An 18299-nucleotide genomic window follows, 5' to 3' on the forward strand; every position below is an offset into this window, starting at 1 on the left:
TGCAGGACTTGAGGGAAGGTCTTGTTGGTTTCAATTTAACCAACATTTTTTTGTTCCTTATTCTTAACAATGGTTTTTTTTCTTTGTCCTCCCATAGAAATTGGATCACCAAGCAACTTGGAGGTTTTTGACGAAACTATAGATAGTTTCACGGTCCGCTGGTTACCGGCTCCTGGTAACGTCCTTCAATATAGATTGGAGTACACTCCTGTACTTGGTGGGGAGACAAGAGAAACAATGGTTGATGGGAGAACGACACAAACGATCCTTCAGTATCTACTGCCAGACACCAAGTATTCAGTGAAAATTCTGGCTCAATATCAGACGCTGGTTGGTGAACCATTGATTGGAGAAGGCACCACAAAAGAAGGTACAATTTAGTTCAAAATAAATAAACGAGAAATGTAATTTTGTTAGAATCAACTATCATTCTATTGAATAATATCACAAGGTTCATACTCCATCAGATATCTTTAGCTGAAACAATTTTCTGTGAGTGCAAAGTAGTTGAAAAAGAAGTTAACAATGTCAATCATATTGTAATACTCTGTATAAAGCCTTGTGACAGTCCCATGATCATCATTAATCCCATCTAATTAATGCCAGCCATTGGTTATCCTTTGGCATATCTTTGGTTACGGCAACATGATAAATAATCTATATTGAGAAAACCTAAATTCAGAATGGCCAACCAACTCATTTCTAATCTATTCATAAATTGTATCCAACCTGTTCAGTGACTTGAAATAAATCTGAAAATTTCCATTCTATACTTGGCCACTGAAGGAGAAGATAAAGCAGGTGCATCCCACAATAGGCCTTGGGTTTCTTTCTTCAACATTCAATGCCACACAGGTATGATATGGAGCATTGTGGCCCCCAGGAGCACAATAGGTATTATAAGGGGAGCTATAGTTAGCATATACAAGGAATCGAGTGCTTAATTAAGCCAATTTTCATAGGCCACAGTCATATGAGTGATAAAGAGCCACTGAAATTATTTCCCGACAGTCTTGTTATCCCTGGATGCTTCTAAACATTTAAATTACTTCCTTATTGTTCATGACAACAAAATACAATTTGCATTAAGATTACTACACTTAAATTATCCTCAGATTGCAGTGATTATTTATCAATGCTTAATATATGTGCAGGAAAGCAGCATATGAGAGATAAGTGGAGAATAAATGTAGTGCTGTTATTAGTGATGTACAAATTCGCTTTGGAAATGATAACCATTTTCCCTGCCAAGTCAGGCAGTTTACGCCCAAGGAAAGGACTATGAATTGAGGATGTGGATGTGGTGGAACATCGCTGGAAGGACTGGAATTAGATATGTCAGAAAATAAACCTGGAGGACAGAGAAAGAGGTCAAAGGATTGGGGATTACTGAATGTATATGAGGAAGAAGGTATATTCTGGGTTCGCAGAAATTGGGTACGCTGAAATAACTGCAGATGTCTCCATGAGCAGGAGACGTGAGAGATTTGGAACAGGGAACAAAAAAACAATTTGGCCTTCCAGTTGCATCCCATTTTCCAAATTGTGCTCACACCCCAGCTGTTCACAAGTTGTTCATATTTTCTTATCCTGAACAAAGCAAATGCTGAGCAAAGCTGTCGCTTAAAAGCAGCACTGAAGGAGATGCATGCTGTTCTTTGGATGATGTTAGCCAAGACCCCATTTCCTTTTGAATCCATGGTTACTAATTGCTCACTCGTATTCCATATAGATGTATCCCAGCCATTATTCGCTGGTTGAGGATTGAAAGTAACTCTGGTCCAACACCAAAATGGTTGAATCTTAATTGAATTAGCAAGGATCACAGTTTACATGAGACCAGCATCTAGGTATTACTAATCAATGCTGGTAGTACCCATAATTAAACAAAACGTAAATAGACTGCTGAAAGTCATTAGCTAGATCCATGTTTCACATCAAGTGATTCGTAATATAATCCTGCAGTTTGGAGCAAGTATCTACAAAAACGCAAGGAAATAGGGGCAGGAATAGGCTACGCAGCCCCTCAAGCCTTCAATGGATCCCTACTCCAAGATGTTATCTGTTGATTTCCCTCCACAGATGCTACCTGATCTGCTGTGTTCCCCCCAGCAGTTTGTTCTTTGCATTTATTAAGATCATGGTTGATTTATGCTGACCTCAACTCCTCTTTTGTGCCAGTTCCCCAAAAATATAAATTCTACAATCTTTCCAAAAACTTAACTTAATTACTTCTAGTAAGGTACATCAAGAGAGCACAAGGGGAGGAAAACTGGAAAAATGTTGCAAAGGGTTTAGTCGTATTAGTCATATTATTCAGCACAGAGCACGTGGGGCATGTGGATAGGTGTAGTGTGTCTTGACTTGAGTGTAAAACCATGAAAGATCACCCTCCAATGTTTCTAGATTGACATTGAATAGAAGAGAGCTAATCCTGCAAAAGGTTTATTTTTGGCAAATCCTCTCTGTGTGAGAAGACTGTCAAAACGTTGCCCTCCTTATTGCAACTGTCAGAGCAGAACAAAGAACAGCTCCAAACGCGTTCAGCATCCAACCTCCCGGGAGCTAAACAAGTCTTTGCAAGTTGCGGAAAGATCGTTAAATAATAAGGCTATCTTGGCAAATGGAACAGTTCGCACATTTTTCACTTGTGACTAATACTAATACAGTCACATGGTCTGTTAACTGCTCCGTCTTAAGCATTCTATAAACTTAATAATAAAATAAATACAATGATTGCAATTTCTTCAGAGATTATTATGTGAAATCATAAAGAGTGGGTAAACATTTTGGACTTAGGTGATGCACAAGTGTGACTTTTATTTTGCCAGTGTAATTGAAATGTGATACTGCAGTGTACTAGTCATAACCATATAACAATTACAGCACGGAAACAGGCCATCTTGACCCTTCTAGTCCGTGCCAAACACATATTCTCCCCTAGTCCCATATACCTGCGCTCAGACCATAACCTTCCATATCCTTCCTGTCCATATAACTATCCAATTTATTTTTAAATGCTAAAAACGAACCTGCCTCCACCACCTTCACTGGAAGCTCATTCCACACAGCCACCACTCTCTGAGTAAAGAAGTTCCCCCTCATGTTACCCCTAAACTTCAGTCCCTTAATTCTCAAGTCATGTCCCCTTGTTTGAATCTTCCCTACTCTCAGTGGGAAAAGCTTTTCCACGTCAACTCTGTCTATCCCTCTCATCATTTAAAAAACCTCTATCAAGTCCCCCCTTGACCTTCTGCGCTCCAAAGAATAAAGCCCTAACTTGTTCAACCTTTCTCTGTAACTTAGTTGCTGAAACCCAGGCAACATTCTAGTAAATCTCCTCTGTACTCTCTCTATTTTGTTGACATCCTTCCTATAATTAGACAACCAAAATTGTACACCATACTCCAGAATTGGCCTCACCAATGCCTTGTACAATTTTAACATTACATCCCAACTTCTATAATCAATGCTCTGATTTATAAAGGCCAGCACATCAAAAGCTTTCTTTACCACCCTATCTACATGATATTCCACTTTCAGGGAACTGTGCACAGTTATTCCCAGATCCCTCTGTTCACCTACATTCTTCAATTCCCTACCATTTACCATGTACGTCCTATTTTGATTTGTCCTGCCAAGATGTAGCACCTCACACTTATCAGCATTAAACTCCATCTGCCATCTTTCAGCCCACTCTTCCAACTGGCATACATCTCTCTGTAGACTTTGAAACTCTACCTCATTACCCCCAACCCCACCTATCTTAGTATCATCTGCATACTTACTAATCCAATTTACCACACTATCATCCAAATCATTGATGTACATGACAAACAACAGTGGACCCAACACAGATCCCTGTGGCACCCCACTCGTCACTGGCCTCCAACCTGACAAACAACCATCCACCATTACTCTCTGGCATCTCCCATTCAGCCACTGTTGAATCTATCTTGCTACTCCACCATTAATACCCAACCATTGAACCTTCTTAAACAACCTTCCATGAGGAACTTTGTCAAAGGCCTTACCGAAGTCCATATACACAACATCCACTGCTTTACCCTAATCAATTTCCCGAGTAACATCTTCACAAAATTCAAGAAGATTCGTCAAACATGGCCTTCCAGGCACAAATCCATGTTGACTGTTCCTAATCAGACCCTGTTTATCCAGATGCTTATATATATTATCTCTAAGTATTCTTTCCATTAATTTTCCCACCACTGACGTCAAACTAACAGGTCTATAATTGCTAGGTTTACTCTTAGACCCCTTTTTAAACAATGGAACAACATGCGCAGTACGCCAATCCCCCGGCACTATTCCCGTTTCTAATGACACTTGAAATATTTCTGCCATAGCCCCTGCTATTTCTACACTAACTTCCCTCAATGTTCTAGGGAATATCCTGTCCGGACCTGGAGACTTATCCACTTTTATATTTCTCAAAAGTGTCAGTACTTTCCTCTTCTTTGAATCTCATAGTTTCCATAGCTACTCTACTTGTTTCCCTTACCTCACATAATTCTATATCCTTCTCCTTGGTGAACACCGAAGAAAAGAAACTGTTCAATATCTCCCCCATCTCTTTTGGCTCTGCAGATAGTTGTCCACTCTGACTCACTAATGGACCAATTTTATCCCTTATTATCCTTTTGCTATTAATATAACGGTAGAAACCCTTCGGATTTACTTTTACCTTACTTGCCAAAGCAACCTCGTATCTTCTTTTAGCTTTTCTAATTTCTTTCTTGACATTCTTTTTACATTCTTTATACTCCTCAAGCACTTCATTTACTCCATTCTGCCTATAATTATTGTAGATCTCCCTCTTTTTCCGAACCAAGTGTCCAATTTCCCTTCAAAACCATGGCTCTTTACAATTTTTATGATTTCCTTTCAACCGAACAGGGACATAAAGATTCTGTACTCTTAAAATTTCACCTTTAAATGTATTCCATTTCTCTTCCACATCTTTCCCATAAAACAAACTGTCCCAATTTACTCCTTTTAAATCCTTTTGCATCTCCTCAAAGTTAGCCTTTCTCCAATCAAAAATCTCAACCCTAGGTCCAGTTCTGTCCCTCTCCATAATTATATTGAAACTAATGGTATTGTGATCACTGGACCCGAACTGTTCCCCAACGCATACCTCTGCCACCTGACCCAATGTTATTGGATTGTCATGTTATTGGATTGTTATCCTGGGCACCTGATTAATTAATAAACCTGAATTTGACTGTCGAAATCCCAACGTGATACTTTCAGAATTTGAATTTCTGTTTCTAAATAGCTCCGCCATCAGTAAAAAAATATCCTTGAGCCAGACTAGTTCACTTGGGTGTGGGTAATCCATTGCTACAGTTGTAATGACCTTTGACAAGCCGAGCAAATTAGTTAGTTATAGAGACAAAAGCCATAGTCTTACTGCAGGGAAGCAGGCCATTTTGCCCACTATTTCCATGCCAGCCAGGGGGCACCCAGGTTCAGGGAAAGTGGGAGAGCAGCAGAATTATAACATGAATGTACAATGTTGCTGTAGTTCAGCTTCATTGAGGTTAGTGTAAGGTCAGCGGTATGTTATGTATTTAGTGCATGTGGCAGAGCTTGAATTCCCACTCAATGGCTCCCGAGTCATGGTTCCCAATAAGAGACTGCTTTTTTTTCCAGTAGGGGCATTGTGATCAATGGGGGAAACCAGTGGTGATCAAGTGTGATCAATGGGTGAACAAGTGTTTTCTCCACGTCCGTGGAGTGAAATGGACAGATGACTTTTCAAGTTGGGACCCAAAATGTTGACTGCCCATTTCTCTCCACACGCTGAGTTCTAAATGCATGCAAGTTGATTTGGTATGACTTGGTAATTTTAACATGGAGCTGGCTTAGCATCTTGTCATTAGCAGGAAGATGCTGTAATTGCTGCAAAGATTTTCACAGGAGCAATGAAGAGATGGATAGCAGAGAAGTATGTCCATGACAGAGTGATCAGACCTAGACTCAAGGTTAGAGTGGGATTGAGAGGCTGGATGGTCATCTGAGTAAAACTTGAGCTTCTTTATGTGCATGTAAGACCTGGCTTGCGAGAAGGTGGAGTAAAGGATATGAGTCAAATGCTGGCAAATAGGACTAACAAGACAAGACCTAGGGTAGGCATGGGCAAATTGATCCAAAAGGTCTGTCTCAGTGCTGTATGACTCCATGACCAAGTCTTGAGGTTGCACTTCTCGCCAGTTGTTGCTTTGTAAAGCTGAAAGAGAGTTAAACTAGAAATGTCGTGCAAATTTAAAATGTTACATTTAGTGTACATTCTTGGGCCATTTTGCCATAAAGATGCATCTGCATTCATTATTGTAAATAGAACAGATGGCTAAAGACTACCTCATGAATCAAATGTGTCCAAGCAATTTTACAATTAATAAATGTTAACCCAAATAGGATGCGGTAGGAAAGGGAAAGGCTGAAATATTTGCTGTACTCTCACAGATGCACTCTTTGGGATGTTCATGATAACAGCAGCAGAGAGTATCAGCACTGTCTAAAGTTCCATTCTGGGATGTTAAAGTTTGTTACCATATCATTCTGACTGTCTGTCTATCTCCCTATGTTCACTTCTTCCACTCACATTTATAAAAACGTTTAATTTGGAGATCATGGATATCACCAGTTTATCGGCATTTAATTGCCCATTCTCTTTGCTATGAAGCCACCTTCTTGAACCATTGCAAACCTTCTGGGGGTGTACTCCCATGGGTTTTGTTGGGGAGGCAATTCAAGAATTTAGGCCCAGTGATAATAAAGGAATGGTGATGTATTTCCAAGCCACATGTTGGACTTGGAAGGAAATCTTTGGGTGTTCCTCCTGTATCTGCTGCCTTTGTCGATCTTGGTGGTCAAGATCCAATCTAGCTCGACAGATTGTCCAGAAGATAACAATGCTTTGGGTTTAATTTACAAACCTAGCTTCTATTCCTTCAGATTAGGAGATTGAAAAAAATCGGTGTGTGATTGCCCAAGATTCAGAATGGATTGCCCTTCTTAGACCAGCTAATGATGTAGAAAGGTGATAGCGATGTTCAAGTTACTGAAGGGTTTGTATAATTAGGGAAATCTTGTTTCCAAGGGTAGAAAAATTAAAGGGAAAAGGTTGACCACTGGCACTGAAACCAAAGGGGAGAAGTGGTGACTTTATTTTTCATACAGCGTGGTTATGGCCAGAAATATACTACCTGATTGGAGGCCAATCGAGTCGCATTCTGCACCATTTTAACAGAATAATTGTGTCATTATTTAAATAGTATGATTGTAGTTTGGCAGTACAAGTTCTGAGACTGGCAGAAGATAGAGGAAGAAATATTCTGTATGATTTCCCTCTCATATTGGTGCCGTGATTATTCTACACTGCTAACATGGCATGTGGCAACCTCGTTGTCTGAAACAAGCGGAATCTCGTCTCCAGGATACAGTGACCAAAACAATAAATGCAAATTTCTACTGGGCATGTTAAACTGCTAGCTTTGTGCATTTTCTACTATTCCAAAGTGTACATAAAAAGCTCCTGGATAAAATAAATATCTCTGGTCCTGTCACAACAGTATGGAGTGTGGAGTTACTTTGTACTCTCATGCCAAAATTCATCAGATGAAAGAATGCTCCTGAAAATCATGACAGCTTTTCAGTATTGTCGATCAGAGTTTGAATGGAAAGTGCCTGAGGGAATACTTGATGCTTAACGAGCTCAGCAGACAAAATATTTAAGCAAGAATATTAAAGATCCATGAGAGTGGAGACTAACCTTCCTACCAAATGGATTTTCTTGTTATTAGTTTTGTTGCAAAGAGGGCATGGTGGGTGATGGACTGGTCACTCGTCTTTGAAGGTTAACATATTAGATGTGGGTTGGGACATGTTCTGAACATTTGCTTGTTCCACATGGTCACAAATATTGTTTTTAATGTTTTGGCTCCCATCAGGTTTGCTCACAATCCTGATCTCATTTCCTCTTGGCCCCCCACGATACCACCTACCCACAGCTGCCATTCCCTTTGCTCCCTTGGACAGATGCACAGCTGAGAATTTCCAAGTTCCTTTCTCCTTTGTTCGTCTCAGAAGCCACAATAATGTTGGTGTTGACTTGCGTCAGAAAAACCAGCCATCCCTGTGGATAGAATGTACTCATTCACACGTGGGTGAGCACTAAGGTCAAGACTCCACATATAGTGATATTCAAGACTTTTTGGTTTTGCTTCCCTTCCTCTGTTTCTCTCATCTTCTGCTGGCAGATGTTGACCCTAGGGAGGAAGCTCCATGGGATTCTTCTTCCTATCTTGCAATCCATGTAGCAGAGCATAAAATTGAAGGGGGGGATTAAATTGGACCTCACGCTTCATTGTCCTCCAGCATCCTGCCACATCCCCTGAATATTGGCAACAATGTGATTAAATCAGAAATTGTGTCAGAGTCAATAGCAGGACCATCACTGGTGGGTCAGGTTCAGTGTCCAGTTGACATCCACTCTAGCAAGCTCTAATCCTAGACTCCTGGGATTGTTCTTCATCAAGCCCATTCAATTATAGCCCTGAACATCCTTATGCCACTGAAGACACATCGGCCAGAAATTAAAATGTTGGATCTACCTTATATTTGTAGATTATTCCAATATCAAAAATCGGACTCCAATCAAATCATTAACAAAACAATTTCTTCCCCTGTCCCTTTTAATTTTGTTGCCAGTTATGCTAAATCTCCCGTGGTAACCTATCAGGGAATAACATTTCTCCTTCTTGAATCCATTAAAAACATTAATCATTTTGAACATGTCTGGGAACAATGTCAATTGGGAGTAATCACAGGGAGATCACTTTCCAATCTCCGACCTAAAGCAATACAAGCCAAGCTTCATCTTCTATCCACATAAATGATGTTTAATCATGGAACCTGTAGTTTCTCCAAGGTCTTGAAATCCTTCCAGCTGAGCCCTAGCAAGTGATTTATGAGATTTAGAATACCAACTATAAAATTTTATTTGCTGAAGTATTTAAACTTTTTATTTAATAAATTACCGGCTCCACCTCAATTGTGCACTTGTGGTGTGTAGGTGAGTGGTAAAATCACAGGAGGGAGATGCGGGTAATATAAGGAGAATTAAAAAAAAGAGACTACACTAAAACTGGTGTAAATAAGTGCTTGATGGTCAGTATGGGCTTTTCCTGTGTCATTTGACTTTGACTGTAAATAGTTCTTTGGTTTCTAGGTTAAATCAATTTTCAACTGAAATATGACTTGGCTGCCTCTTATGTCAAATAAATCAAAAATCAGCCAGTAGTTCATTTTTTGAGAACATTCCTGGAACATTATTTTCAAAACAGCTTACCTCCTATCCTGGCTCGGGTATTAGATTGGCGCGGACAAAAATGCATTTTAAAATTAACATTAATTCGAGTGGATCAGAATTAATATTAAGCATTGCACAAAAGTGCAATGCTCATCAACTTCAGCTTGGCTAACAGGGTGATTAATCGCAGAGTGAGAACTCTCCAAAAGTCAAGGCAAGATTGCTGCATTGTGGAAATTCAGGCACAGGTCAGAGAGAATCAAAACAGACTCTTCAGCCCACTGAGTCTGCAACAACCATTTATGCCAATCCTGCACTCATCATCAACCATGTTTGAAAGGCAACAGGAGGGGCACTTAAATTCAGAATCCGGGTACAATAAAATTCCAAGTTCGTATGAATTTCATGGGGTAAACAATAAATACAACAATCAATACAATGGCAATTGCAGAATAACATAGAGATTGTAGTGTAATCTGAAGTAGTGCAATAAAAAAGGAAGTGCAATAACAGAATAATCGAATGGGATGGAGTTAAAAATAGGCTTAGGTGGCAGCACCTCTGGGAATAGGAAAAGTGTGGAAAGATAGGGGGCTGATGCAGATAAATGGAATTAGTGTAGATAAGCACCACATTGATGAATTGAGTCGAAGGGCCCATTTCTGTGTTGTACAACTCTAGATTCTATGGTTCCATAATACCCTTTGATTTTACTATTCATCTGTGCACTAACGGCACTTTACAATGGTCAATTACCAACCAATCCTCACATCTTTGGGCTGTGGGAAGAAACCACAAATCCTGTAGGAAGCCCATCCAATCACAAATTGAACATATAGACTCCACACAGACAGCACCAGAGGTAAAGGTGACTGGAGCTGCGAGGCAGCAGCTCTAGTAGCTGCACCACTGTGTCATCCTGAGCATTCATTCTTAAAATATTGATGGTTTCTATCTAAACATTATCTTAAATTGGCTACTACATTTGGGTTTATCCAAATATCTGTGCACATTATTCATTGCCTAATCTGCTAATACAGAAACCTCCCCGTGGTGCAGCCTGGGAAACACTGAATGGTATAATCTGATATTATTACCACCAGTAGGCCAATATCTGTATACTTACCCAAGCAATCTACTAGATGATGATGCCAAAGCGTCACAGACACTCGCCCTCCTCGGGGCCTGCACTGTCAATCGCCTCAATCAATATTGAAGGCTTCTCCAGATGCAAGGCAGACATACTAGCGACAGCGGCCAAACGCTTCGACATAGTGTGCACGCAGGAAACCCACATCGGCCCTACACAATACTGACCAGCCATCCCTGGAATGAAGCTGGTGGCCGAGATCCGACACAGACCGTATGGGTCAGCTGTATTCAGCAGACCAAACCTCGCGATCAAAGAGGTCTGCATCCACACCACTGAAGGGCAAATGGAAACCATCACAGTTGCTCTCCCAAACATCTCTGTCACATCAGTGTATAAACCCCCCCAAAGTCCGTTCCTCCACTCTGAACTACCAGACAGATGCAAGAGGAAATACCACATTAGCATTGGGGACTTCAATGCCCATAGCTCATTGTGGGGCTATGAAGTGAACAATCAAGATGGAGATGAAGTCGAAACCTGGCTCGAGTCGAAACACTTGACCCTGATCCATGACGCCAAACTGCCAAAATCTTTCCATAGTGCCAGATGAAAACAAGGATATAACCCAGACCTTGTTTGTGTGAGCAGCAAACTATCATCCAGAGCTGTGAAAGAGGTCCTGGACCCTATCCCCCATACGCAACACCGGCCAACCACCATAACCATCCGATCCGCTCTCCAAGCAACAACCGTCCCCTTCCGCAGAAGGTTCAATCTGCGGAAGGCCGACTGGCTCTCATTCCAACAGGAGATCGAAGACTCCATCCCCAGTATTCCATCACACCCCAACAACTATACCATGTTCACAGAACTGCTGAAAAGGTCAGCCAGGCGACATATACCAAGAGGATGCCAGACCGAGTACATCCCCGGGCTGTCGGAAACATCCAGCGATCTACTGAAAGCCTACCACAGGGCATATCACGAGGACCCTTTCTCCTCCACCACCATGAAACTCAGAGACATCCTGTTGAACACAGTCGGGGAGGACCAAAGGCAAGTCTGGAAGGAGTTGATAGAAAACACCAACATGACCAATAACAGCAGGAAGGCATAGGCCACAATCCGCCACCTCGGTGAAGACCATACCACACCGCCCACACTCACAACAGTCACAGCAAACTCAGTTGCAGCACAGCTGGTGGCAAACGGTCATAGCCAAAATCGGCGCAGACCCAGAGGAGAATACCACCGGACAGCGGTAACAGACCGCCTACAACCAGCCAGCGCCCTCACCAAGCCATTCGACCTAGAAGAACTCGAAGCTGCAATGAGCATGCGGGAAACCTGGGAAAGCAGCAGGAATCGATGATGTACTGACGGAAATGATACAGCAACTTGGACCTAGAGCAAAGACCTGGTTCCTAGCAATGCTGAACCCATGCATGGCACAGAAAACAACCCCACCTGTATGGAGAAAGGCCAAGACTGTCGCAATTCCCAAACCTGGAAAGGACCCATCATCCCCAAAGAGCTACAGACCCATTTCCCTCCTCTGCATCACCTACAAGCTCTACGAGAGGCTACTACTCCAACGCCTTATGCCACTTATAGACTCCAAGCTTACTAAAGATAAAGCAGGCTTCCGTCCTGGCCGCTCCTGTGCCGGGCAGCTACTGAACCTCACCCAACACATTGAGGACGGTTTTGAGTGCAAACTCATCACCGGAGCAGCTTTCATAGATCTCACCGCTGCCTACGACACTGTCCAGCACCGCACCATGATCAGGAAACTTTTTGACATGACTGGTGACCTCGACCTGTGCCAAGTCATCAAAAGCCTTCTCAACAACAGGCGCTTCTTCGTTCAACTAAACGACAAGAAGAGCAAATGGAAAGCCCAAAAGAATGGCCTACCACAAGGCAGCGTACTGGCCCCCCTCCTCTTCAACATCTACACCAACGACCAACCACTTCCCCCACAATGCCGCCGCTTCATCTATGCTGATGACCTCTGCATCACCACCCAACAGGAGAACTTCCAGAAGATCGAGTCTGTCCTGGAAAGCGCCCTCCAAGAGATGACAACCTACTACAATAACAACCACCTGAAACCCAACCCATCAAAAACCCAACTATGCAGCTTCCATCTTAAAAATCGAGATGCAGGAAAACAACTGAGCGTCTCATGGGATGGCCACAAACTCTCCAACCACCTCCACCCCGTGTACCTCGGAGTCACACTCGACAGGACACTCTCTTTCAAAACCCACCTTCAGAACACCAAAGCCAAGGTCAACACTCGTAACAACATCCTGCGCAAACTGGTAAACTCAAAGTGGGGCGCTGATCCACCAACCATCCGTGCAACTGCCCTAGCCCTGTGCTTCTCCACAGCTGAATAAGCGTGCTCAAGCTGGATCCGCTCCCACCACACCAAACTGGTTGACACAGCCCTCAACGACACCTGCCGCATTATCATAAAGACGGGATGCATAAAGACAACGCCAGTCCCGTGCCTCTACGCCCTAGCTGGTATTGCCCCCCCCCCCCCCCCATATCAGACGATCCATTGTCGCCCAAGACGAGCAGAGAGCACAGGAGATCGATACCAGGCACCCCCTGCACGGACACACAGCACCTCCACCCCGACTGAAATCTAGAGCCAGTTTCTTGCAGACGTTCCCACCTCTCCAGACAACCAAAGAAACAGCAAGGACCAACATCTGGAAAGATGAATGGAACCAGCTCAACACACGAGCCCACAACTGGATGGAGAGAGGAATCACTCCGACTGAATGCCTCGCCAGCGGGCACGACCTCCCATGGCCAACCTGGAAGACCCTCAACAGATTACGAGTGGAGCAGGAGAGGTGCAAAGCACTTATGAAAGCATGGAACTACCAGGCAGAAGACACATGCAGCTGTGGAGCAGTACAGACAATGTCCCACCTACTGGAGTGTGACGACGCCCCCCAGTGCAGCCCCCAGGACCTGGCTGAACTGACCCGACCAGCTGTGACCTGCGCCAGATACTGGCAGAACGACATCTGAGATTGCAACGGACTCTAAGAAGAAGATTCATTGCCAACAAGTAACACACATGGTTGATGAAGAGGTGATTTATTTTTGTACCACAAGCATGTGAGGGGGTACAGTATATGAGAGGCGGAAATTACAAACATGTTTCTTTCATCAGCTATGACGCAGCAATGAAAAGAATTGCGGCTCACAAAGTGCTAATGAAATAATTTAATTAAGAATGCCACAGGAGGGGAAGTAAGAGTTGAGGAAGTCCCCTCAATGTATCTTCAAATGAATTAACAAATTTAATTAATGAATTAAATATTGAGAAAGTGTATATTCCTATTTTAACTGGAAGATAGTTTTCTGTTGTTTTATTGCAGTATTTTATCTACTGTCAATTAGACTTTGGTTAGAGAGGGAATTTACAGAACAATAGGAAGAGAACAGGGCTTTGAGATTAGGATTCCTCTGGCAAGGGTGGATCAAATGCCATCATTATTGGCTGTTAAGATTTCATGACTTTCTTGTTCATATATATCGTTGCACTCAGCAGGAGGTTTGTTGTTTGGCCAATTCAACTTTACGATTATCGGAAATTAAGTTTACTGGTTCGCTATTTCATGCTCCATGCCCTCATCTTCAAGGCAACCCCTTTCACACTGTGAAGTAGCATCAGCTAAGAAGATGAACTCAAGAACCTGGAATGGGAGTTAAACCCGCAACACTGTGACTCAGAGATGAGTCTGCTAACAGCTAAGCCAGTCATGCAGCTGTTTCATTCACAGAAGGGAAAGGCCATGACTTTGTGAGATAATGCAAACTGGCAACAGTGTGAGCCGCTCATGTACTGCTGAAGCCAGGCGAGTGGAAGTGAAGTAAAATAACCCAATTTGCAATTGCTTTCTTATACAACAATATGAAGTCAAAAGCAAATTTGTGAACAGCTTTCAGAAAGATCAGGTTAAATAATTAAATGCAGAGGTTTTAAGAGTGATTACTGGTATATATTTGGGTAACACATTGGTATTGAAAAGGTTGTAAATACCTATCCTGTCCAGGTGATGATGTGGTGTAAAACATAGAAAGTAGGTGCAGGAGTAGGTCATTCGGCCCTTTTCGAGCCTGCATCGCCATTCAATATGATCATGACTGATCATCCAACTCAGTATCCTGTACCTGCCTTCTCTCCATACCCCCTGATCCCTTTAACCACAAGGGCCACATCTAACTCCCTCTTGAATATAGCGTAATATAGTGTAATGTACTGATGGAGCTTAAATTTTAAATGGGTTCCCTAATTAGTGTTGCCAAATTTCTCACTCCTAAATAAGGGTAAAAACTTAAAAATACGGGACAAATTCCTGATGCCATTTGATTTTGATTGTGCACGCCTGGTTGATTGCATTCGGTGAAACAGGATGGACCACGTGAAGGTTGCAATCTCCCACCCATTATTTTAGGTAAAAATTCAACATAAATGCTTTTTCCTGGGTTCTGTCAGGTTAGTGATTATTTTGGATCAATTATCTACCCATTGGAAAATCTGGCCCAAGTGCAAAAATGGGAACTATGTGACCTATTATTTGGCAAAATATTGCAAAGACTGAAGCAGCAGATTAGCAAAAATAGATATAGATTTTTTTAAAACTGTATATTGCTGATGTTTTACTCACAACATAACTCATTGCTCAGTTGTAAAGAGATACATCATTGTGCCTTTCTTGAATGACTGTGCTGTGAATCTCTGGGCAAGATCTTGCAGAATATTTCGGCCTCTAGTTTCCAGCGGCACGGTGTTGTCCACGGCATGCGACTCCAGTATTGGATTGGTGGGGAACTGTGATATATATGGAAGCTGCCCTCCCCCCTCCTTTGCATTTTACTTAAGGGCCTGTCCCACTGAGAGTGGCCCTCGGATCTAACTACCAATGGGAACTACATGGGTCTTATTTCATTGTTTGAATTGGTATAATATGCCACTGTGCAAGATTTCTACATATTTCACAAACTTTATTTGAGGGATTCTTTGCTCTATTCACCTTGGAGGCAGGCACACCAAAGAGGTTTAGCTTGAGTTTCTAGGCATAAGGTCCCAATGGAAAAACAATGAATCTGAATTTGCACCTATTTTTCTTTGGCCAGAACGTGGTTCTCCTCGCGATCTCGTGACAGCCAATGTCACGCCGACTTCAATCGATGCTTCATGGACACCAGCTCCAGGGAATGTACAGAGTTACCGCATCACCTGGAAGTCACATTTCGGCGACGATAAAGGAGAAAAGTTGGTCTCTGCATCCACTCCCTACACAACATTGGATAATCTGCTGCCAGAAACCAGATATCAGATCCTTGTCTATGCTGGTTACCGCAGTGGTGAAGGAGATTCACTTGAAGAAGAGGAGATCACTGATGGTATGTTAATCCTGCTGGAAGCAAGAATCTCACATTCAATTATATCAAGAGTCCTAACCAGTGCAGTGTTTGAAACGTTGAGTCCTGTCAATTTTATATGTTTGCAATTTTGAAACTGAATGTTTTGAATTGAATGAAAAAAAACATCCCAGTGCCTTTTCTTCTTGCATCAATGACTTTGCCATTCCTCCCATTATGCTTCTTGTGTTCTTGGCCCACTGTATCTGGTGTTGTGCAGGGTGCTGACCACCACTTGTAATTTGCATTTCAAATGTAGTCTTAATGACTTGATCACATGCGATAGCACAGCCAGGTCTTGTCTCCATGGATTATAACACAAATATTTAAGGTGAGAGGAGAAAGATTTTAAAAGGGGCCTGAGGGGCAACATTTTCATACAAAGGAAGGGTAGAAATATGGGATGAGCTGACAGAGGAGACTGTGGATGTGGATGCATTCACAACATCTAAAAGATATTTGACAGGTACGTGACGAGAAAGGTTTGTGGAAATATTGACTAATAGCAGTGAAGTGGGATGAGCTCAGTCTAGCAACTTAGTCAGCATGGATGAGGGGTCAAAAAGCTGTTTTTCGTGCTGTGTAGCACTATACTTTTAATATCTCTGCCAGTGTCCCTGTTATTTCATCCCTAGGTTTCCATAAGGTTCCACGATGCACTTGATCAGATAAATAAGAAAGATGTGGATTGGTAGGTTAATTGACTGCTGTAAATGGACCCTGGTGTAGATAGTGTTGAGGGAATTACAGGGAAGTTGATGGGTATGTGGATTTGGAAGGTTGCAGGGAAGGAAGCAGGGGGTATAATTAATCGGATTATTCTGAGAGCTGGCATAGAGCTGATGAGCTGAATAGCCTACTTCTATATCATATGCAAAGATGAGGAAAGAGCAGGGATCTCTGCCTGGTGTCCCTGTGTAACCTTCAACCAATTTACGATTAGCACCAAGTAGGATCCTCTGGCTATTTATTTTATTGCTGTTCATCCGAGTATTCTGCTGCTTTTTCTCTACTTCATAATATTACATCAAAGATGTCACAAATGGAATAAGAAACATTTATTTTCTTCTGCTGTTGTGCAGCTACTCCAGAGGCCAAGAGATTGCGCACAACAGATGAAACAATTAACAATTTTCGAGTGAGCTGGACTCCAGCCCCCGGCAAGGTGATGCACTATCGACTCACTTACAGACCTGCACTTGGAGGAAGAGCCCTAATCACCAAGGTCCCCCCTCATCTGACCAGCACTGTCCTACGACGGCTCAATCCCCAGACAACGTACAATGTCTCTGTTGTTCCGATGTACAGGAAAGGAGAAGGAAAATTAAGATTGGGGCAAGGAACAACAGGTGAGTTTGTTACTTAATGAGAATTCTGCTAAGGTTTAAATATTTTTGCAGCTAATCGAAAAGTCTCTTCTATATTTTCATTACGCTTTATTTCTGGGCAACATATTTCATAATGGTAATGCAAAATTATCAGGTCAAATAGGGTGCAGTGGTTAAATCCTGACCTGTGTGTGTGGAGTTTGCATGTTTTCCCTGTGACCAGATGGTTTTCCTCCAGGTGCTTTGGTTTTCTCTGGCATCCTAAAGATATGCCGGTTATTGGGTTAATTGGTCACTCTGAATTACCCCAAATGTAAATGGGTGCAAAAGGAATTGTTGCAATTTGAAGTTTCTGGTCATATGAGAAAGAGACAGTTATAAACATTAAATAGAAGATTGGTGGGATTTTTATATAACCATGACATAGGACAAGAATTTGGCCATTCAGCCCATCAATTCTACTCCGCAATTCAATCATGGCTGATCTATTTTTCCATCTCATCCCCATTCTCTTGCCATCTCCCCATAACCTTTGACACTCTTACTAATTAAGAACCTATCAATCTCAGCTTAAAAAATGCCTAATGATTTAGACTCCACTTCTATCTGTGGCAATGAATTCCTTTGATTCACTACTCTCTGGCTAAATAAATTCCTCCTCCTTTCTAAAGGTGTGTCCTTTTATTCTGAGGCAGTGCCGTCTTGTCCTAGACTCTACTACTACTGAAAACATCCTCTCCACATCCATTCTATCCTGGCCTTTCATTATTCATTAGATTGCATTGAGATGCCCGCTCATTCTTCTAAAAGGATTGTTCTGCGAGGTGGCATAAATGTGATGGACTGAGTGGCCTTCTATGTGATAAAATACAATGAGAATATGAGAACTACATGAGCAGGTAATCGCATCTGACAACTTTGTGCACATTTGTGGATATTCTGTCCAACGGTACCATTCTGAAGAACACTATGAGAGTTTCTCAATGTCCTGGACAATATTTATCTCTGACAGCATCATTAAAGTGAATTATCTGGCCATGATCATACATTTATAGAATCTCTCTCTCTTCAGAAACTAGTTGCA

At 42.1% G+C, this 18299-nt stretch overlaps 1 protein-coding gene across 5 annotated transcripts in view; it reads left to right on the top strand.

The window, feature by feature from the left end:
- Positions 1 to 18299, top strand: part of LOC129699402 (collagen alpha-1(XII) chain-like) — a 246614-nt gene that overhangs the window by 54613 nt on the left and 173702 nt on the right. For 3 of the 5 annotated variants that reach the window (XM_055639133.1, XM_055639131.1, XM_055639132.1), the window contains exons 12-14: positions 98 to 370; positions 15600 to 15869; positions 16970 to 17236. The exons of the other annotated variants lie outside the window; for them this stretch is intronic. In XM_055639133.1, coding sequence (XP_055495108.1) covers positions 98 to 370; positions 15600 to 15869; positions 16970 to 17236 — 810 coding nt within the window. The remainder of the gene's footprint in view (positions 1 to 97; positions 371 to 15599; positions 15870 to 16969; positions 17237 to 18299) is intronic. 5 annotated transcript variants of the gene reach the window in all.

This window comes from Leucoraja erinacea, chromosome 8, assembly GCF_028641065.1.
Source record: "Leucoraja erinacea ecotype New England chromosome 8, Leri_hhj_1, whole genome shotgun sequence".
Lineage (NCBI taxonomy): Eukaryota > Metazoa > Chordata > Chondrichthyes > Rajiformes > Rajidae > Leucoraja > Leucoraja erinaceus.